This window comes from Ptychodera flava, assembly GCF_041260155.1.
Source record: "Ptychodera flava strain L36383 chromosome 23 unlocalized genomic scaffold, AS_Pfla_20210202 Scaffold_23__1_contigs__length_28996876_pilon, whole genome shotgun sequence".
Classification (NCBI taxonomy): Eukaryota; Metazoa; Hemichordata; class Enteropneusta; family Ptychoderidae; genus Ptychodera; species Ptychodera flava.
The window spans coordinates 18,484,303-18,507,871 of NW_027248277.1; the positions used below are offsets into that span (position 1 = coordinate 18,484,303).

General features: G+C 37.4%; 2 protein-coding genes across 2 annotated transcripts in view; one reads left to right on the plus strand and one right to left on the minus strand.

Annotated features, from left to right (window-relative positions):
- Positions 1 to 22,714, minus strand: part of LOC139124019 (uncharacterized) — a 28,128-nt gene extending 5,414 nt beyond the window's left edge. Inside the window, exons 1-4 of the mRNA XM_070690152.1 lie at positions 22,596 to 22,714; positions 21,601 to 21,656; positions 20,317 to 20,721; positions 16,707 to 16,784 (exon numbers count right to left, since the gene is read on the minus strand). Coding sequence (XP_070546253.1) covers positions 16,707 to 16,784; positions 20,317 to 20,721; positions 21,601 to 21,656; positions 22,596 to 22,600 — 544 coding nt within the window. The 5' untranslated portion in view covers positions 22,601 to 22,714. The remainder of the gene's footprint in view (positions 1 to 16,706; positions 16,785 to 20,316; positions 20,722 to 21,600; positions 21,657 to 22,595) is intronic.
- On the plus strand, positions 4,564 to 15,144 carry LOC139123554 (uncharacterized). Its single transcript, XM_070689726.1, has 7 exons — positions 4,564 to 4,680; positions 5,025 to 5,089; positions 8,710 to 9,120; positions 10,126 to 10,143; positions 11,807 to 11,839; positions 12,970 to 13,063; positions 13,737 to 15,144. Exons 1-6 carry the CDS (start codon positions 4,670 to 4,672, stop codon positions 13,056 to 13,058), a joined length of 627 nt encoding a protein of 208 aa, XP_070545827.1. The 5' UTR covers positions 4,564 to 4,669; the 3' UTR covers positions 13,059 to 13,063; positions 13,737 to 15,144.
- Positions 22,715 to 23,569: the final 855 nt, after the last annotated feature.

Genomic DNA, 23,569 nt, shown 5'->3' on the forward strand with positions numbered 1-23,569 from the left:
TAAATGATAGCACTGGCCAGTACCGATGCACAGATACAATATTGTGAATAACATCAGTTGAAAGGGATTCTTTGGCCAAGATCCTGCTCTTCTTCTGAACTTGTATGCACAGTATACTGTGTCTCAGAAGGTTTCAAAAGTTCTTCATCATTTGTGCTGCTGCCAATTTCATAGATTACAACATCATCATTCTCTTCCTCGGCAAAGAGCTCTGAGTCTGATATGTCACTGTCACTATCTATATTTTGAACAGTTTCTAAATTATTTATGATCTTTCTCTGAGTTTCCAAGTTTTTCTGGTTTCTCCAGAGTACATCACTGGTAACTGTTTTTAATTTTCTTCTTCTTTGTTCCCTTTTGTTGACAGATTGTGACGAATTAAGAATTTGACTTGACTGACGCCCTATCCACAAATTTAACTTTTGGATTCGTCGAATGTACTGTCAGGTTTAAATTTAAAACAAAACATGAACAGTGAATGGTCCTGGCCAGTTTCTACAACTGCTGACCTTTGGCTAACAATTCTCCCACCTGGGTTTACGATCCGCAAACTTTGTGCGTACAATTCCCTTCCCTTTCATACGCTGCTTACGATTCAAAGCCTACGGAAGATAATTGTGTGTTTTGTTACACCGCTTTTTGAAAATCAAATACAACAGACGCAATTCTATTATAGAGTGACTGTCAATGGGTTTCCAACGCAAACACTATAAACAAAATAGATGAACTTAGAGGGTTGTCTCTCGTGACCCTGAATTTCGGTCACAGTTCAACACCCTAGAGGGAACGTCCAGTTATGTTTAACACGACAGATATGGGACAGTCGACAAAAGAGATGAACTCAGAGAGCTGTCCCTGGTGACCTTACATTGAGGTCACAGTTCAACACCCTTAAGCAAGAGTCCAGTTATAACGCGGCCGGTGGGCGGGCAAGTTCTTCTTGTACATCAGTCAAAATATGTGAACTCCTGTAGCCATTGCCCCCTAACTCGATGATCCCCCCTTTTTAGATGACAAAAATTTCATGATCCCTCCCCATTCCCGCCCCAGTGCTTGAGTAAGTAATGCTCCAATTTTGCATCATAGCACCGGCCATTACCGGTGTAAAGATACAATATTATAAATGTAACATCAGTGGAAAGGGATTTTTTGCCAAGATCCTACTCTTCTTCCGAATTTGTATACAGAGTATACTGTGTCTCGAAAGTTTCAAAAGTTTTTTCCTGCTGCCAATGTCATGGATTACAACATCATCATCGTCTTCCTCAGCAAAAAGCTCTGAGTCACTGTCACTCTATGTCACTCTATGTCACTGTCACTATCTGTGTTTTGAACAGTTTCCAAATACTTTATAATCTTTCTCTGAGTTTCAAGGCATGGTTTCTTCTGAGTACATCACAGGTAGCTGCTCTTATTTCTTCTGTGTTCCCTTTTGTTGACAGTTTGCGATGAATTAAGTATTCGACTTGACTGACGCCGTATCTGCAAATTTAACTTTAGAATTATCATTTTGGTTATTTGGAATTCCGTCGCCCGACAAAACATTGACATTGAGTTGTCCTGGGTGGTTCCTACTACTGCTGACATTCAGCTAACAATTCTCCCACTTGGTTTTACAATACGCACATTCTGTGCATACAGACCCCGTCCTTTTTATGCTCCTATCAGAATGGACAGCCTACAGAAGATGTCTGTTTTTGTCTCACCGCTTTTTGAACATCAAATACAACAGATGCATATATATTATAGAGTGTCTATTATACAGTTTGTGTTTATCGGTTTCCCACGCAAACACAATAAACATGGGGACAGTCGACAAAGAAGATGAACTTGGAGAGCTGTCCCCGGTGACCTTGAATTGCGATCACAGTTCAACACCCTCAAGGAAGCGTCCCAGTATGTGGCGCAGTGGTTGGCCGGCAAATTATTCCCTTACCAAATCACCCCCCCAAAAAAAAACAAAAACAAAAACAAAAACAAAAACAAAACAAAACTGATGAATGCCCTCCTTGTAAGATGAGAAAACTTTCATGACCCGGGCCCTGCCCAAGTGCTTGTGTAAGTATAAATTCAACTTTCAATGATAATACCCACAGGCGCTCCTTAGCTTGGTAGTCTGCTAAGTAGATCGATTTTCGGATCGATCTATTGATCCCGTAGTCGATATGCCCACCACTGCCACATTTAGGTTGCAGTGGCGGGCATATCGACTACGGGATCAATACATCGATCCGAAAATCGATCTACTTAGCAGACTACCCAGCTAAGGAGCGCCTGTGATAATACCGGTCATTATCGGTGCACAGATACAATATAACATCAGTGGAAAAGAGATTTTTTCCAAGATCCTGCTCTTCTTCTGAACTTATATGCAACAGTATAGCATGTCTCGGAAGGTTCAAAAGTCTAGAATTTGTTCAGTGTTTGTACATATTGTATACTACTCAACAAATGACACCCTAGATAACCATTTCCATGATCCCTTTTTGGACCACACCCCCTGGTATTTCGATCTGTTGATATACGTCTACTAGGTTGATTGAAGACTATACATCATTCGACCACATTTCCACCGGACCACACTTCAAACAGAAATTGTGCATTTTCACATAGGTGCATTTTTTCATAGGAAAATATTGCATTGGGAATTTCCTCATATTAATAAAATTGCCAGGATACTTAGGAAGGCCATGAAGGGTTCAAATAGCCAATGTAATACAGGCCCTAGATACCCATCGCTAAAGGAGAAGCAAAGTGAGCTATGGTAAAAGTGTTTGATCAAGGAGATGCATCATAGTGGAATACTCTGGCCACAATACCATAATGCTACCTGAATCGAAGGCTGTGGATACTATATAGTATAGACATTGTTACGGAGGTCATCTACTTTGATGTCAAATAAGAATAAAATCTGGACTTGTTACTTTTCGCACGATAACTCTAGAATTTTCTAAACAATGCCAATGCCATATATCGGTTTCCCACGCAAACACAATAAATGTGAGAATGGTCAACAAAAGAGATGGCCTTACAGAGTTTTCTCTTGTGACCTGAATTGGATTTCGGTCACAGTTCAACACCCTAGGGAGTCACCCAGGCTATGTTGAGGTGATTTTTCTCAAGGGAAAACTGATATAGTTTAAATTTGAGCGGAGTGATATGTCGAACAGACAGATCCTGGGTTCTGTAGGAGCGTATTTGGGTGATGACTAATTTAATCATCATGCCACTTTCAATGGTATTTCCATTTATTTTCATATAAAATATTTCGGTTTATTTGGCATCTACAACGAAGGAATTACGTTAGTCGCCAGCCAGCTTTAATTATTGACGGCCCCTTAAGATGTCATATTTGCAATAACCCGCAAGATGCGTCCATCCCCAGTCTCTCTTCTTCACGGGACTGTGGTTTGTTAGCAGTCCTGCCCTATCCCAGGGAATGGTAAATAACCCCTGCAGGTCATTCGCACATTAGAACTGCACATGCGCACAGGTAACGTATTTCTACTTGGCTACCGACAGTACGGATCTTCGAAGTATAACCTCAATAATTCTGGCCATTAGAAAATAAGTGCGTCACGACAAACGAATCTCGACTGCCTAGCAGAATACGGCTGATTAATACGACTAAAGAACTTCGAGGGTCGAAATTCACCGGCTTTCAATATGGCAACTTTATTTACAATTGCGTAGGGAGGGGAGGGGAAACTCCCTGTTTTTGTTAACTTTGAAAGTGGCGTCCTTACCCGGGGACACTGCTTATAATCATAATCATAACTTTATTTCTTATTTAGTGCATTTCATATTTAGATACCTCAACGTGCTTTGCATTAAAAGATGAAATGTATAATAAAAGTATCGACTTCAAATTTCGTGGAATGGTTTGGAATGGAACTGAATGAAAAAAAAATTGATCCACCTATGACTTAAAAAAGAAGTTTGTTCTCTCGACTTCAGAACTTTCAAGTATCTGAAGTGCGCTTGACGTAATAAGTTCCACAAACGAGGTGAACAAATTGAAAAGGCTCCATCAGAGTGTCTCTGTGAGAATGTGCTTGATGACTGATGGGTTTCTACCCCATGTAAAAACGTACGAAATCATCTTGGAGCAAAAAGGCTGTCACTGTGCAAGGAGAAGCGCCTTGCTTCTGTCAATGGCCATTGTGCGCGAGATAAAACGTATACCGGCGCGCATACCTTGCCTTTCAAATCGTATGCAGGGGTTTATACCGGACGTTAATCCAGGCGACTGCCTGTCTAGCTATACACATGCTATAACATGCTAGAGTAAAATTGTAAAGCATAGAAATATTGTCTGATTGTGTGCCTTGACATCATGCCCATTTAATGATGCGCGCGGTGACCTTGCGCTATCCCTAGTTCACCATGACATGCTTACGGAACGTTTTATCTGCTGTTATTGTACCTGTTGAGATAATGATGGACAAAATGTGAAAGAGTCGAGCAAGCGTGAACTTAGTTTGTTACCTTGACTTCACAAAACAAACAGCCTTGTCCAAATAAACATCACCAGTAAGAAAAGGTCTAACATCCAATTAAATTGTCCGTTCTTGTTGTCATAGGTGACATATTGTGTCTATATGAGGCTGCGTTGGACCAAATACTGATCATATCGCTGCTTGCAACAGACTGAACAACACTAATCGCAATGTCTTTTCGGTAAGTTCTCTCTCTCTCTCTCTCTCTCTCTCTCTCTCTCTCTCTCTCTCTCTCTCTCTCTGCCCGCGCTTTTTTGGGGGGCAGACTTACCGCAGAAATTCTCACGGCTGACAGTTTTACAGGCATCATGATGGGACTCTTATAACGTTGTAACAACAAGCTGTCAGCTTCGGCCGACCTGGTGATTATCAGTAACCAACGCAATTTTGCAATATTAAGTAAAATGATAGCGAGTTCAAATCTCTGTTCAAATGGCGAGGGCGTCGAACCGGTAAGCTACGAAGACGAGTATGCTGGAATTTGTCTGGAATAATAACCAAGTGAATTATGCTGTCTTGTTACAGAGCTCTCAGAGTTATTATCGGCATTGCCGTTGTCCTTCTGTGCCTACAGCAAACAGCTGCTCAAGGTAAGTGCCTACTTCTGAAATTTCATTTCGCCCCGACAGTGAAGATGGCAGACATGTACACTCTGGCGTACTGTCTAGATATTTGTGTAAATCGCCGGTGATTTTGGTTATGTGTCATTCGGTGGTTTGATCACGTTCTCCTGATTTGCTCCCTGTCTTTTCCTTGAATATGGCATATCAATGTTCTCTGTAGACGCCGTTGTTGTCGTCTTCACGATTTTGAACAATATCCTTGATTATATTACCATGCCCTGCCTGCCGCATTTTGATTGGTCGAGCTGAACCACGTGACTGACCACAAATACACAGTAATGGTCTGCTTATATGCCCGTGAATATAAATAATAAGATTAACAACTCAAAGTATCGTAACTTTACAGCTCAAACGTAAATCATAATCAATTACAAAATAAAATGGAGCACTTGTGGGCCTAGTTGAGATACTTTTTTCTGAAAATATTTCCAGATTTGCCAACATTTTACAGCGCGCGTAACAGTGCGTCGCGTGTTTCTCAGTTCTGGGGCCCAGTTGTCGTTCGCTCCTGAAATTTTCGGAAATTTTGACGGTTTTCTTGGGTTCGCTGATAATATAATGGAAATAACAGACTCCGCTCTGACCATTAACGTTTATTTGTGGGCGCGGGCTCGAGGAAAGCCAAATTAACGGGCTCGGCAAGCCTCGCGCATTAATTTTTGGCTTTCCTCTCGCCCTTGCCCACAAATAAACGTTAATGGTCAGCGCGCCGCCAGTTATTTCTATAGTATAATACTAGCCCACACATTTGTACCATTTATTTGCTCACGTGTTTACACACGTGAGCATATGTCGCAGCGACGTCTGTGTGTCTGTCTGTCTGTCTGTCTGTCTGTCTGTCTGTCTATCTGTCCGTCTCTGTGTCTGTTGGTCCAATATCTCATAAACGGCTTCACGGTCAGATCAGAATCAGAATCAAATCTAGTACATATATTCAGTTAGCAAATGGCAAGAATTGATTAGTTTTTGGTGGGTGTGGCTTGCATAACTTTTGCTCATTTGCATAATTAATGATTTTAGAAAAACGGATATATATTAAAAATGACTTCACACAATTTGATGAGATTTGCTACAAATGTTGATCACACCAAGATATATCAGCAGTGGGAACCATTAAGGGGTAACATGAAAGATAAATGCTAATTTGCATATTTAATGAACTTTCCTAAGTAGGGATATATGTCTGATTTGACTCGATCAAAATTAACCAAACTTGGTATGTATATTAAAGATACTATGATTTAACATTATTTGAATTCCTAACTTGCATATTCCATGAACTTTGTTAATTAGGAATATATATTTGAAATGACTGGACCAAAGTTGATGAAACTTGCTACATGTATTGAAGCCACCATGATACAACATTTTTGAAAGTCATTAAGCATTTTTACTTCAGCCAATTCCGAATTTGCATATTTGATGAACTTTCCCAATTAGGGATATATATCTGAATTTACTTTATTGTAGTTGTTGAAACTTGCTATATACATCAAAGATACTGTGATATAACATTATTGAAAGTCAAAAGACATTTTTACTTCAGCCAAAACCTAATTTGAATATTAAATGAACTTTCATAATTAGGGATATATATCTGAATTGACTTGATCAAAATTGATGAAACTTACTATGTACATTAAAGACACTATAATACAATATAATTGAAAAACATTAAGCATTTTCTCTTCAGCCAATTCCTAATTTGCATATTTAATGATCTTTCCTAATTAGAGATATATGTCTGTATTGACTTGACCAAAGTTGACAAAATTTGCTACACATATTGCAGATACCATGATACAACATTATTGACAATCATTAAGCATTTTTTACCTAAGCCAATTCCTAATTTACATATTCAATGAACTTTGCTTATGAGGGATATATACTGGGATTTACTTGATCAAAGTTGGCAAAACATGCTATGTACATTGATGATTATACCAGGTACTAGGTCAAAACAATATCGAAAGTCATTTCACATTTTCATGCCAGCTAATTTATAATTTGCATATCTAATGAGCATTCACAGCTCGGCATATATGGCTTGAAGAGCTTGGCCAACGGTAATTACACTTGCTATATAAAGTGGTGATACAATGATAGCAGTCAAATAACTTTAATATTTTTATTTCAGCTAATTACATATTTGTATACTTCATGACCTTCTAGAATTCATCGGCGGTGATTATTGTTCATTATGTTGATCATGATAATTTCAATGAAGTTGCAAACATGTGGCAAAGCTTCAAATTTACACATAACTTCAATATATAATGAAACACGTGAGCATTTTCAGTTCATATCTGTTTTTTTCTTGTCGTAATGGTCTATTTAGACTCGGTACAAGTCTGAGAATAAAACTGTGTTTGGAAATTCAATGTAAAGAGTTGTCGCATTTTCGCCAGGTGTTTCAAAATGTGACTTATATCTGTCGCGTTTACTGTGTACATTCGCAGACGCCACGCGTCAACAAAATTCCGTGAAGACGGTTTTTTTATCGCATGATATGACAGCAATCCCGCCTAAAGCGTTTCATATAAATAGTACTATGCGAAACAACCCGGGGAAACTACTTTATTAAACTCACCTACTTCAACCTAATCTACTACATGTGGTGACGTTGAATACACAATAAATAATATATATATATATATATATATATATATATATATATATATATATATATGTATATATATATGTATGTCTGTGTGTCTGTGTGTCTGTGTCTGTAAGTCTGTCTGAGTGTGTCTGTGTGTGTCTGCGTAAATGTAAAATATACATATATCAATGTTCATATGAATATATAAATGTGCACACACACACACACACACACACACACATATATATATTACATATGTGTAATATCAATTATGTAATATTTCACAAATATGTGTGTATATGTTTTCACATTGTTAGGTGTAGAAAACGAACAAAAGGTGAACTCAGCAGTTTCCGTGTAAAACGAAATTTATTACCAAAAATAAACCAATTGCCAAGTCAAGGGATAGAATACAAACTGAAAGTGTACAGGCTACTTATCTCAGCTAGGAGGGCAAAGCTCCAGTCTCAGAGTTGTAACAGTCAGTCGGATGAATGAACAGTCGATTGGCTTGCAGGCTTGAAGTTGCACAAAATCCACAGTATTAATCCAGAGTGGCAGTGAAGGTCTTGAAAAGTCTTGAAATTAATACTGCTGGAGTTTCCAAAGACTTGAAGTAACACACAAGAGACACGATCCCAAAATGTCTGCCTGCAAGCTGTGCACGTCCCTATTTATACACATGTGCTTACATAAGAGCATATAAGAACAATCTAGAACTTTTATTGACATGCTAATTACTGTTATAAAATTATCTCTCTTACACAACTAATTAAATTCCAGAACATTCCAAACACCACTAATTGAATTCCAGGTTGTGAGGTCGTTAAGGGCAGTGACCTTGAGAATGTTCCAGATTAATTAATTCTGGTCATGATGAGTGTGGGGGAAAATGGCCTACATAGCAACCTGTTGATATCTTTCATTATTGCTTTGATCACGAACAAACAATAACGTTTTGTACATTTTGTTGCATCGACAGCTGTTTTCATTGAAACCTTCAAGGTTGCGAGTGCTCCGGCTATTACGTACACGCCGCTCAGCTCAGAAACCATAACAGTTCATCTCACATTGAGAGAAACAGCCGACGTTGTGGATTCTCTGACCGCCGTACAGTTGTTTTTCGCTGACTCATCAGACTGTGACCAAGCCTCCATTGAATCCAATCCAGTGGACGCCAGCCCTACCTCTGGCTCTTTCCCCGTTTCGCTTACTAAAAATGATAAGACAGTAGTCGCTTGTGAAGCAAGCTTACAACCAGACCAAGGAAACTGTGCTGACTACGGCTTTTTATGTGCTGATATCACGGTGACGTCATCCCCAGCGAGTGCAGGCGATCACAGCAAGAGCATCGAGCTTACCTCTTCAAAGGGCGGTGAGCTTAACTGTACAGGTAATACCCGTATGTGTGAATGTAGACCATTGTGGAAGTGCGTTAAATTTCAGTTCAGATTATTATTTAATCAATGATGAAATTCAACTACTGCAAGATGCGAGGTAAATTAGTATTCATGTGAGCAAATCATATTTCATGAGCATTGTTTGGCATTTAAAGTTAATGTCTTTATTATTCATGAATGCGGAATATTAACAATGATTATTTTTATTTATTTATTTATTTATTTGCTTGTTTATTTATCAACTATTCTCTATAACTTCCTAGGTTTTATACAATGAACCTCTTTTCATGAAGGTCGAAACACACCAAAAACAAATTTAAAAATGGAAATAATAGTAATCAGAAAGACATATAACAAGAAAATATACAATTGGACTTATTAAAATATATGACGTGCACAGACAATGCTAAAAAGAATAAAACAAAACAAGAATGACAAAGACAGGTATTTTTAAAACTGAATATGGAAAACGGGTAACCGTGCATGCCTATCGGCTGAGCCCCTATTGTTTTTTCTTTCTTATACCGTTTTCTTTTCCTTCTTTTCTTTGCCGACCTTTATCTGGAAAATTACTGAATTTGGTCCATAGCACGCATGCCTTTCTTTTAATTTGCTAATAAAATCGCTAGCGGTCACATGACCATGGCCAATATTGGATTCTTGAAAAAGCAATTGCTTGTAAACATGAAAGGTACAACAAGTTGCCGTTCATGTTTACAAGCAGTTGCTTCTTCAAGTTTGCACACCATTGCACTTGAGTATATATATATATATATATATATATATATATATATATATATATATATATATATATATATATATATATATATATATATATTAATGTGACAAAGTTATGATCTTTGCGTAGAACAAATTGACTTAAATGTTTAATGGTAATAAATATATATTATAATGCTATTTGGTATGTTGCATAGAATTAATATTATTATGATAATGGATATCATTACTGACGATGCATAATTTGTTTTTATTTGCAGCACCGGATGTCACCACAGGTAATCTTAATCTTAATCTTAATCTTTATTTCTTAAATAGCGCATTACATTAAAAATAATCTCAATGCGCTTTACACTTAAAATCAACAAAGAGAGGGATGAAACTTAAATTGTTTTAAACTGACAGTAAAAAAGCAAAGGTAAAATTAGCAACATGTTATAAAAACTCATCATAAAAACTACAAAAATTATGAATAAAAGACGTAAAAAGGTGAGTTTTCAGTTTACTTTTAAAAAAACATCGAATGACTGAACCGCTCGAATATGTAATGGCAGAGAATTCCATAAGCGAGGTGCACAAATTGAGAAAGCCCTATCACCGTAATACACTGTACAAGGTACAGTAATTTTATTAAGATGTGCTCCTTTGAATTTTCAATGGGAAGAGTGTGACTTTCTTATACTTGAACTCACCAGTGCTGTTCGATTGAAAAACTGAGAGGGTTGTGCTTTGATTTTTTTTTTGTAACCGGGTAACTTGATGAATCGACGCCTTGAGGTAGTATGCGCCATCGAAATGCGAGACTTTGCTCAAACTTTCCTCAGATAAACTTTCAACCATTCTCCCATCAAATCAATAAAAAAAGTCGGGGATCACTGTGTGAAGTTTAGTACTACAGAAAACACGATTGGAACTAATTTGAGATAATTGGATGGTGAAGTAATGTCGATTTAACCTGCAAATGTAACCTCATCTGCTTCTCTTTTTAAGTTCCACACTTGTTTTCATGAGTAATTTGTAATATCGCAACATTCAGCGATAGGTCACCTAAAACTTTTGAGAAATTTGAAAAATTAATGATCTTATAAATTATAAGATCAAATTATCTCAAATTAGTTAGAATTGTGTTACTGAAACAAATTAGCTGACATATACCGATATTTTTAAACCAAAATGACCTCTATCCCTGTGTGAACTCTACGTAGAAAACTAAAATTCTACATTGTCGACAAAGTAAGATAGTGAAATGTTTTCTTACTCCAAGACCTTTAAAGTGAACTGCCACAAAAGATAGATCAAAAAATATTTGTAAAAAATTATGATTCCAAATATCTGTATCCCTGAAGGTTAATTCTTCCCTAAATCAATTATCTCCGCTTTTCTTATTTTTGGAAATAAGCACAAGATGAGGCCAAAGATAAAATTGTGCTGTTCCGATAACCCGACCTCCCCTACTTTTTGCCTGCCGAGCCCAAACTGTTTAGAGCTACGTAAACATGGAAGTAAAAAAAAGGGAAAAAACCCGTAAAATCACGTGTTCGTTACCTGGCATTTGATTTTTGCTTGAACGAGGACGTCTCTTATGTTTTTATTCCTTATATATATATATATATATATATATATATATATATATATATATATATATATATATATATATATATATATAATATATATAATACGTTTTTCTGGAAATGTTGTGGCCGATGTTTGATCGCCCTGAACCCCTGAAAAAGTGCATATTTAAAAAATAAAAATATTTTGGAAAAAAAATCCCTGCCGACCTACCTACCCTATTTTTGAAAACCATGTTATTGGAACAGCACAATTTATGTTTTTGGCCGTATGGGTGGTATTTCTGAAAACAACTTGCATCCCAAGAGAAATTTTCTGTCTCGCTAATCTCTGAATTTGTTCTTCGTATTTCTTTTCCTTTTCTGACAGAAGCTGATCCGGTCATCGTAACAACTGTCCAAGGTAGATATACATGTTATACACGACCGTATTACTCTTTTCAATCGGTAAAATATTGAACAAGACATTTGATTGTTTGTTGGGATAAAGGCCCTGCCACACCCTGACGATTTAGCCAGCGTATGCCAACGAATGGAAAATTTGACCAATACGCTGGGCGTACGTCGAATACGTTATGGGTAATTAAGTTTTGCATAAGTTAAGAGCACGCTGAAGCACGCTGATATACGTCGTAGTACGGCGAGGTCGTCGAAAACGTTTATGCATGCACAAAACTTTCCGACGTACGACAGCGTATGGCTCATACAACCCGCGCACGCGGGCCATAAGTTGTATGAAGGTTAGGGCGACATTTTTTATTTTGTGTTTCTCATCTCCCGACCGACCGTAAATTTCAGCTCCGACATGAAAATAAAAAAAAACAACTTTTTTATTTGCGCCGCCTCTGAGGCGATCATCCTAGAAACAGCACCACCATCATCAAATTGTGAGATTGCAGCGACTCAGACTGAAAGGACAGAGAGTACAGAACACTGAAGTGAAAGACAAGAAATTGCAGTGAATGAATGGACAGAACATTGAACTGAAACAAATACAGATTTTTTGGTACTTGTTTTTTTTTTTATTTCGACCGCCCGCCGTGCCTGAGTATTCCTCTGGAGATGAGAAACAAAAAAAATATAAGGGTCACCCTTATGCGCTCTTTGACACACGTTACTTGTAAGTTACTTATAAGTCGAAATGCGTCAAGATAATTGTCTAGCGTACTCAAAATGTATTTTTTTAATGTGAGTACGTTATGAATACGCGATGTGTATGCCCAAGATTGAAAAATACATCGTAGTTCAGCGTTTTAGAGAATTTTGATACGTCGGCATACGCTGGCTAAATCGTCAAGTTGTGACAGGGCCCTGAGCGTATAAATAACACATTTCGGACATTTTTATGGAAATCATATTAAAGGTGTGGTAGCTTATAAAAGTCAATCAACCAATGCCATTGATCAACCAATCAACACAAAATATGAACTACGTCTACTTATGTACAGATTCAAAGGGATAAATGTATCGACAAAATCAATGTTCTCTGCTTCAAATTAATTTTGGAAATTGTCTATTTTTATCGTTTTATAGCGGAAGGTGGCGCCGCCCTAAGTTTCTCATCCAAGACGTTAATCGCCATCGGAAGTATTTTGGTCATGCTTGCAACTCGTCTTTTTTAACCAAGGTAAAGGCTGGTTTACTTTTTTTCTGACATGATCATGTTCTTTTCGATAATATAATGAAGTATTGATAAGCTATTTATACCTCTGTCAGAAAATTTAACTTTGCGCCTAAATAAATATTTCATCCACATAAACTTTACTTATCCCAATGAATTTAAAACATCGTACAAGTCTGGGTTCTAAGCCTACTCGAAAACATTCGATGAATGAACGGACAGCCTTAGGCTAGTATGCGCCACGAAAGTGAAATACTAAATTCAACGTTTGCTCAAACTTTCCTAAATGGAATTTTCAAGCATTCTCTTACCAAATGGATTATAAAAACAAGGAGCTGCTGTGTAAAGTTTTGTGCTGGCGCAACATAATACCTGATATTTACCGATATTTGACATTTCAAGGGGCTGTTATCCCTGTTCTAGTCTTTTATGGAAAAATTTCAATATTCGAAATAGTGGGACGATAAAACTTTCCCAACTCCAAGAGTTTTTAAAATGAGCCCCCACAAGTGGCAGATTAGAAAATAATTGAAAAACAAACCAGCAACTGGGAGTCCAATATATATCCCCTAGGCCAAACTTTTTAGAATTCATCTCAGCTACTATGATGATGTGCACGTGGAGTGGAGTAATTCGACAAACTTTATCATTTTCATTTTTCTTTATCATTCTTCTTCAGACTATTACCGGATTACGTCATCATATGGAGGTCGTTGACACAGTTTAGAGACCACGACGAGCTAACCTACGCTCACGGGACGAAGAGGCGGCTGTTCCGCGTCGACTCAGTTGTTTCAACATACGAGAAACGTACTCTCCTCCCTGAAACATTTCTAGTTGTCAGTTGTCACATGCCTATAGGAACCTGCTCCATTTTTTCCGCTTGACATTTTTGTAACATTCCATTTTGTGTCATGCCAGAGTGCTGGTTGACCAACACGTAACTATGGAATCAAACCGTTATGGTTTTCTCAGGGGCTATTTCCCTTTCCTAATGAGATCCGTCGCTAGAGGGCGCTCTCTACGTCCTCTCCCTTACGAGAACATAGCCTTTACTCCTACACCTAGCGTTCTTTAGGTCATCAGTGGTCAATATGAAACACTGTGTCATCTATATCTCCATTCTTGTTGGCATGTCTCCGTTACTGTGTAGACCGATATAACATTCTACAAATTTCGCATAGTAATAATAACGGAACATTTCTTTGTCTCCTGAGTATCACTATCAAGTGTGCCCTCCATGACGGTTTCCTGATGATTCGGGTATGTTGATTCTTCCAATTAGACATAGAAATTTGGCTAAGCAAATCATGTCCCCGCTCAACCATTTAAATTCTTGTTTTTGCAAATTTAGTTGTTTCGTATTAAATACTAACAGTGTCAGTGTTTTTTGTCTGACGGTTCTGTTTATTATTCATAATAATGTCAATTCTATTCGTCTGCCTGTTTTGTTTAATAATCACCATTTGAATGTAATTCGCCTGACTGTTTTGTTATATAACTTTCTAACCGATGCCTTACGTATAGACAGGGAAAATCAGTGGCTTTTGCAAATCTTAGTTGATGTGAGGGCGCTGTTTGTCATACAACAGTTGTTGGGTACATCATATCAGCCCCCACTCATAGTCGTTAGTCACAGCCATGGCAACTTACGAAATTAGTACATTTGAACTCAATTGCACTCTGAACCAATAGTACATATTCAGAGAATTATTAAAGAAATACACGCAGCGGACGATGCTATCGATTATATCAATGACGTCATTCATTACATCAAGATTGGCATTTTACTTCCTGTAATGAACGACTCTGCCAGAAAACACTTCATTGCAAGGACAGTTTGCACAACGAGGTTTCTTTCACTCAAATCACTTATTATTGTAGAAACATTTTAGGTTTTTTTTGTAAACATTGTGATAACAGGATATATGTCATTTTTGTTGGCCCATCTATCGAGATACTGTTTTTGTCGTTTTATATCGACAGTAATACCGATCTACCTCTTACTATGCTAATACGCACTTCAGTAGAACGAGTGTCCTTGTGGACGAACATGATGAGATAAATAAACGAAAACTCTTCGAGAACATCTTTACTGATGTTTCTGTTCAATGTCTGACTATGTATGTATGTATGTATGTATGTATGTATGTATGTATGTATGTATGTATGTATGTATGTATGTATGTATGTATGTATGTATGTATGTATGTATGTATGTATGTATGTATGTATGTGTGTGTGTGTATGTATGTATGTACATGCGTACGTACGTACGTACGTACGTATGTATGTATGTATGTATGTATGTATGTATGTATGTATGTATGTATGTATGTATGTATGTATGTATGTATGTATGTATGTATGTATGCATGCATGCATGCATGCATACATGCATGCATTTGATTGATTGATTGATCGATCGATTAATGAGTTAATAGGCTGGCTTGCTGGATTGATTTGCCATTGCGCCTCCATCTCCCAGATTTATAAAGTAGACGCCGCCGTCATCATCAATTTATCGTGCCGCCATTTTTTGACAGAACTGGAAAATTTATTGAATTCAATTAGTGGTACTTATCATTAATTTTCAAAACCAGTCAAAACATGTACACATGACGTCACGACATTATCTTTAATAAGATCCGAAATTGAATTTGCAACTCAAGATCGCAACAGTTACTCTAATCAACGTACAGTGTTTTCTTTACATACACTAACCGATGACTAATAATTTCCTATCAAATTAACATACATTATCCCCGGGACATTACCCCATTGAAATGTCTGTTATACTGAATGTTATTCCTTGAGCTTTAATAACTTTTACTTTAACAACATTTTAATTCTTTCTGTTCCATAAAACAAACACATCATGCTATTCGTCTTTACAAGGTGTACTGAAATACAAATAATTGCCTAAACAAAGTATTTACTGAAATATACGAAGTTGTTTGTGACAAATGGGCCTTGTCAAGATTAAAATAAGTTATCAAAAATGACACTAGTAATTAAACACGCACAGACTGCATTGTTATAGCTTGGACACAAGACGTTTTGACACGAGTTGAAAGCCATGTACCGGAAACTGTACATTCTAGACAGAACAAAGACACATGAACAATATAGGGTTTTAAACCTTGGCCCGCAGATGCCTTTATTTCATCTTTTTGGGTGGTTATTTCATTCTTTTGTGATCAAGTTTTGATATTGTGCGCTCAAAAACAAGTTTATTTGCTGAAATTTACATGGCTATGACTTTGAGATCACCCCCATGATGTTGAGCAAACTTTAATTCTAATAAAAAGTCGTGCATTATTTGGCAATTTACGAAAATGCTTTCCAAACGAATAAAATTACTCTGTAAAAACAATTTTTGTTACTTCACAGGCATTTGTGCATCAGCAAGATATGTTCATAGTTGTATCGGATTATTAAATCAATGCAAACGCTTGACAAACTAAAACCACATCAAATATGCATATATTCTTCTTCTTCTACGAGGTTTTTTATTGGTCAGAGTAAAACAGCATTTTCTGTCTTTTGTACCTCTGATATGCTGGACGCAGCCTGGTAAGTTTGAATTTTCGTTAAGGTAGAACGAGCAATAACAAAGACATGAACGGACTGAGATACAAACACTCACCCGGGTCTTGGGTTGAATTTTCTTCACCGTTGCCGCCACCAGACCCAGGGCCATCGGTGTAATCAGTCTGGCACGTCCCTGTTATAACACAACAATATACGGAAATATTTTATGCTCAAATTGAATAAATAACAATAAAGAAGAAGAAGAAGAAGAAGAAGAAGAAGAAATAGAAAGGAGGAGGAGGAGGAGAAAACTGCATAATCGAAGGTGTGTCACATTAATGTCATATTACTTTTGAGATACGGATTTCCTGACTTACAAGTACCACATATCGGGTAAGCGATATCAGGATAACTCCTGCAACAATGGCAACAAGCTGTAAATAGTAACGTTATATCGAAAATATAATTCATATATTAGCATGTTAACAAACGGGCTCATATCAGTACTCTTAGAGCAATAGGAGAGTAGCAATACAGGCACAGCATGTATGACAACACTTTTACTCAAACTTTCCTTAACAGAACTTTCAACGAATCTCTTTCAAAATCAATAACAAAAACCACGAGTCACCATACATCAGAAAAACAAATTACCGCATATTTACCGACATCTTGAAATTTAAAATTGCCGCCATCCCTGTGTTAACTCAATGGGGAACATCACATTTTCGATTTTTTAAAAATCTTAGACCGTGAAATGCAATGAGCCCCGACAAGGGGTATATCAGAACAGCATCGGAAAAATCTGAGAGTCCAAATATCTTTCCCGGAAGAGCATTCTACCTTAACTGTCCTTTTATTCCATTTGCTCGCCAAAATCCATACACTGGTACAGAACTTTGCAAGAAATGGACACTTTCTTGCTTTTTACCGAGAATTGTGCGAGAATTTTGTTTTCTGGCAATCAGCCAGCGAGAACTGTGCTTTCTCGCTCTGCATCTGTGAGAAATTGAATTCTCGCAATCAGCCAGCAAAAAATTAGTTAGCGGATTGATTGTGAGAATGTCTCGCACATGCAGAGCGAGAAAACACAGTTCTCGCTGGTAGAAGGAAGGCGAGGAAACAAAATTCTCGCAAAGTAAGTGCGAGATACTATGTATTCTCGCATGCTTCTCACTTCAAAGCGAGAGGTGTCCATTTCTCGCAAATTTCTGTACAAGTGGTAGTAGTGTATATGACGATGATATCTGGGTTCCAGACTGTTGTTAAGGTTAGTGATAGCATAAGGATACATGTAAGTGTCAGGTGCACTGGACAGATGTCAAACGGTAGCTATCTACGCAGAATTCCGTTATTTAAGGTAGTATGTGCCTCGAAAGTGAAATACTTAACCTTTCGCCTAAAATTTCCTCAATAAAACTTTCAACCATTCTCTTACTAAATCAACAATAAAATTCGGGGGTCACCGTGCAAAGTTTGGAACTAGCGAAACAAAGTTACCGAACAGTTTTCGATTTTTGAAATTCAAAATGGCCATCAATCCTGTTTTAACTGTATGGGAGGAAATAAAATTTTGAATTTTCCTCAAACTAAGATGGTGAAAGTTTTTCTTTCTCAAGGAGCTTTAAAATGACCCCCACACGTGGTAGGCCTAGATCAGAAAAGAATTGTAAAAGTTTGAGAGTCAAAATAGCTGTCCCCGAGGCGCATTCTACCTTAATAGCAACCTCTCGTTTGGTATGGGAGACTGTATTTACTCCCTTTCAATAATTTTCTGTCAAAGAGACCAAAATCTGCAGTCATTTTATCGCAATAATAATTGTATCGGTGATTTGTGTAACGAGCTGGGTCTAATTATTGAACAGTAATTGAGTGTAATTTGCAACGTCGATGTAATAACAAACTTGTCAACATTACACCTATCACTTTCCAGGCGGTACTTTAATTATAATTTCATAGTATTCGTTCCGCCGTACAAAAGTAAAATTTAACTTTTTTTCGCTTACGATTCCTTTTCGAATTGTGCCTTTCCAGTACAAACAGAATTTTACCGTTACATAATTGAATATTACAAATAAACTCCCTAAGTTGCAGTGAATAATGACAATCGACCAATCAGATATAACCTTGCAAACACGCTGCAAGTCAGCCGCAAAATTCACCAATATCGGAGCTAAATACGCAAAGATAAACGTTAGCCCTTTGAGCGCCAAAGTCAATAAACCCCTGTCAATTTTTCTCAGATTTTTGCCAAAATTTTGAGAAAAACTGTAGCCAATGAAATGTGATGTCCACTTGGTCCAAAATTATCAAAAAATTACAGAAAAATTCATAAAAATTGGTAAAATTTTGCACTAAAATTTTGGCGGGAGAAAATTCCAGCGCTCAAAGGGTTAAATGCTTCAATCGTGCAATGTTGTCACGTTTCAGGATACGTATCTTAGTGTTCCACGTGTTTATCTAAGCTATCGAATTCCCGCTTGAAATGTAGGTTTGTGTAACACTAGACTGTCATATTCAACCAGCGGAACAAACAGTATGGAAGAAAATTAGTTATCGCTAATATGGTCATAAATTTTGCATGAACTTTTTGAATGCCAATAGCGCAAAAATTGTATGAATATGTCGAGACTAATGCTCTAATTTGACGACATCATTTACTGGCATGGTAAACGGCTATCTGAAAAAGTGAGATGTCAAAGGAACTCGATTTCGGCTTAAATTCCGCTTTCCTGAATTTTAACTTCGTACAGGGTTCGTTTGCTTGGCGCGAAATATTTGACCCCAAGAATAAGATCGCTTTTCGATAACTGCACCGAATGCCCAGTTCATGTTCATTTAAACTTACAATTTCTCAAGAGCGTGCATTCAATTGACTTGGTGAATCATTTCTTAAATCGGACACAATTACAGGTAGAATGCGCCTCGGGGACAGATATGCGCACTCTCAAAATTTTTCAATACTTTTCTGGTTTGTAGTTGTTCATTTTAACCCTTTCACCACCATGGTTTGTCCCAAATCCATTGTTTTCTATGGTAAAGTTGGACCTGTATACAGGGAACTGGGGTGAAAGGTTATTTTAAAGCTCTTGGAGTGAGAAAAAGTTTCACCATTTATCTTACTTTGGGAAAATTGAAAATTTAATATTTATCCCCGATAGAATTAACACAGGGATGGCAGCCATTTTGAATTTCAGATATCGGCAAATGTTAAGTAACCTGCTTCTCCAGAACCAAACTTCGCACAGTGAGTGAAAGTTTCATCGAGGAAAATTTGAGCGAAAGTTTAAGTCTTTCACTTTCGAGACGCTTGCTACCTTGACCTTGACTGGAAACGTCTTGTGAGGCGTAACATTAGAGTTAATCGTAAGGATCTCGGTCAAGGTCAAATATGCAAATGAAGATCAAACACACACACAAACAAATCGAAGCAAGAATTATAATTCTTCTGCTGCATTTAATCATAGAAACGTTTGCGTGTTCACTTTATATATTTAGACTGAAAAATTAGGATCGCATGGCATTTTCTTTTCCCAAGAGCCTAAAGCCATAAAAATGGCAGACGTTCGAGTTTAATTTTGTTTGCAGAATTAATCATCGCGTTTTGAAACTTTAAACATTTGTCTCATTTTGATGTCTTATTATAGGCTATTAAGAGAAGTGCATATGTGAGGTATTATTCTGAAAAAGTGTGTTTCATGTTGATATTTTGACGATATTCTTACCAGAACAGTTTTTAAAGCCCGCCTCGTCAGCTGAGTCTCCGAAGTTAATGCAGGCTTCGTTATTTGAATCGTTCTCGTCGAATCCAGCTGGCACGGTGAACGCAACGCACAGTTGATCGTAGGAATTGCAGCCCTGGGCGTCTAGAGTGAGCTCTGCCGTCAAACCCGGAAATGACCCACCAAACATCAACTCCGTACCGCCATCTGGTCCGTTGACTGCGCTAACTGCGGCTGACGTTCGTGATATTGCGCCTTCCTTGAAGTAAACTTTGATATCCGTGGGCGTGACGCTGTCGGTGACGGTGTACGATAGTTCAAAGGTCACGTTCACCGGACAATTCCTGACAAACATGAGCGTTGTAGGGTCTGGCGATGTCAAGGTAAGCTCACCCGCCATGATGTCGGCTACAAAATATTTCAAATGAAAGTGAGAAAGATTTAAGTACTTTTGGGATTAGTAGTGCAACTGAGAAGAGCGCAAAAAAGTCAAATCCAACTTTTTCAGGACATTTTAGATTGTAAATAAACAAGGACATATTTCAAAAGTATAACTCTTTTCCGAATGCTTATCAGATCTTTTAAAACAAAGCAGAAGTTTAAAGGGAGGCAATCGTCGGAACTTTCCTCAACTTGAAGGTTGCCAGGGACCCCTACGACCGATGTAAACACTGTATCTAGCATCCGTTGGCGATTGATGAAAGTCAAAACATGTTTGTCATAATGTACATCCTAAAATTTAAATGTTGCAGTTAGATATGTTGACGTGATGCATCCAGATATCATGCATGAAATACATTGTTTGTAAACAAGAATGTCGCTCACGCGCAGTTCCGACGACTGCCTCCCTTTAAAATCTCTTGTAGTTTTCATGAAAATTGTTCTCTGTCAATGTGATGGTAATATCTTGAATTAAGATAATATGTGCCTCGAAAGTGAAAGATTTTAACTTTTGCTCAAACTTTCCTTAAGGAATCTTTCAACCGATCTCTTTCAAAATCAAGAATAAAATGACGGGTCACGTGCAAACTTAAGTACCAGAGAAACAAATTACCTAACATTTAACGATATTTGAAATTCAACACAGCCACCATCACAGTGTTAATTTTATGTGGAAAATACAATTTTGATATAGAAAAAACTGAGACTGTGAAAAAATTTCTTACCCAAAGAGCTTTAAAATGAGCCCTCAAAAAAGTGTAGATTGGAAAACTATTGGAAAATTTTGAAAGCCTGCAAATATGTGTCCTCGAGGCGCATTCTAAATGAACGAAAATTCAAACTTACCCGCATCAGAGGTATATAAAACGAGAAATGCTGTCACTCCGACCACTAGAAAAACCCTGTAGGACAAGAAGAATACCTTTGCAAAATTTATGTGGTTTTACTTTGTCAAACTTTTGGATAATCCAATACAACTATGAAGGTGTCTTGCTAGAGCGAAAATGACTGCCAAGTTAGTATGGTTGATCATTTGTATTTCAGCACAACTTGTAAAGAAGAATAATGTATTTGTTTTATCAAACGTAAAAAATATTGCCCCTTCAGGAATAATACTTCAATATATACAGACATTCCCTTGGATACCGTATGGTAATTTGACAGAACTTAGTCATTGTCTAGTAGGAACACACATGCACCGATTACAGTGACCATTGCGTTCAGTACCAATTGAGATTCAAATTGAATTTCGTATCTTGTTAAAAACATGTCGTGATGCCATGTGTACACATTTTGACAGATTTGAAAATTGATGATATGCACGACTAATTGAATTCAGTAAATTTCCCCCTTCCGTCAAAAAATGACAGCATGGTAAATTGATGCTGAGAGCGGCGTCCACTTTATCAACCTGGGAGTTGAAACGGCAATGGAAGGGGTACACTCGGGAACACGTACATGGACAAAATTATTAGAGCTTTCAGTTTTTCGTTATTTCTATCGGAAAAAAGACAATTATAAATAGCCTACAAAGGGCATAAAAATACTTGAGAGAGAGAGAGAGAGAGAGAGAGAGAGAGAGAGAGAGAGAGAGAGAGAGAGAGAGAGACTTGCCGAAGAGACATGGCGAGTTGGTGTTCTTCAACCTATTGCAAGCAGCGATATGATCACTATTTTGTGACAGATAGCCCTCATATATATAAAGAGAATTCTGTGTGGAATTCGGAATCAAGCGGTGAACCTAGAGTTCGTCCGTCGTCGAGGATCACAGCATATCGTACACAACATACTTGTACACAACATTTTCTGTTGCACGACATTTAATCAAAATTTATACTCACCTCATTATCGGTAAAAAAGGCAGTTCGGTCTGCACCTTTTTTAAAATACTGTTGTTCAGAGAGCTCCGAATATGGATTCTGATGTTAGATCATCCGTCTTGCGAATGCAAACTTTCAAATCCACGTGCCTTGCTATAGTGTAATTTAGTTAACATAATTATCCACGTGTCGGGAGTATTAATAATTAATACATAATTTGCCGAGGGTGAAACCAACCTGCAATAGTATATAGACTGTGGATTTTTATGCGCAAGTATATTCCTGTAGGCAAATCAAAGGAAACACTTAGGGCGGAGAGGCAAACTGCTCGCTATTCAACTTCCCTTTAACATTACGATTTGACAAATATTCCTGGTGCAAACGTGTTACCCTCTAGCCCCTCCAAACACTTCACAGCCATCACAAACATTGTCCATCGGCCGGCCTCTTCCACTCATAAGATTTTGCCCCACCCTCTTCAACATGCCACTAGAACTAACATATATATATATATATATATATATATATATATATATATAGAGAGAGAGAGAGAGAGAGAGAGAGAGAGAGAGAGAGAGAGAGAGAGAGAAGGATAGCAGCTTTTTCTTGCTTTATAGCGATGTTTATTTCTCATGGGAAGCAAGTCGTGATAGTAAAACTCCGTTTTGAATTGAGGTCACAAACAAAATCATCTGTTTGCATTCAGCAAAGGTAATTTCTGACACAGTTTCAGCTACGTACCTTTGTCATTTTGTGACTTTATGCAAGTATCCATTTTTTCTTGATGTCACAAAAAAGAGAAAGAAGACGACTTTGTCCCTTTTAAGGGGGCGCTGCACAGCATATTTTGCTCAAAAATCAATTTTTTTTGCTAATATTTATTCAATTATAATTAATTTGTTGACCCAAGATTACAAATATTGGTTGGGTACACCTTGTAGCGTGTCAGGCATTCTCAAGAAGTGTTAATTTATGTAAATGTATGCAAATCACCC

What these genes read in the sequence shown, in the direction of transcription:
- LOC139123554 (XM_070689726.1), top strand. An exon ending in ACAGCAAACAGCTGCTCAAG is followed by an intron (nt 5,090 to 8,709) that starts GTAAGTGCCTAC and finishes TTGCATCGACAG; the next exon opens with CTGTTTTCATTGAAACCTTC. An exon ending in CATCGTAACAACTGTCCAAG is followed by an intron (nt 11,840 to 12,969) that starts GTAGATATACAT and finishes ATCGTTTTATAG; the next exon opens with CGGAAGGTGGCGCCGCCCTA.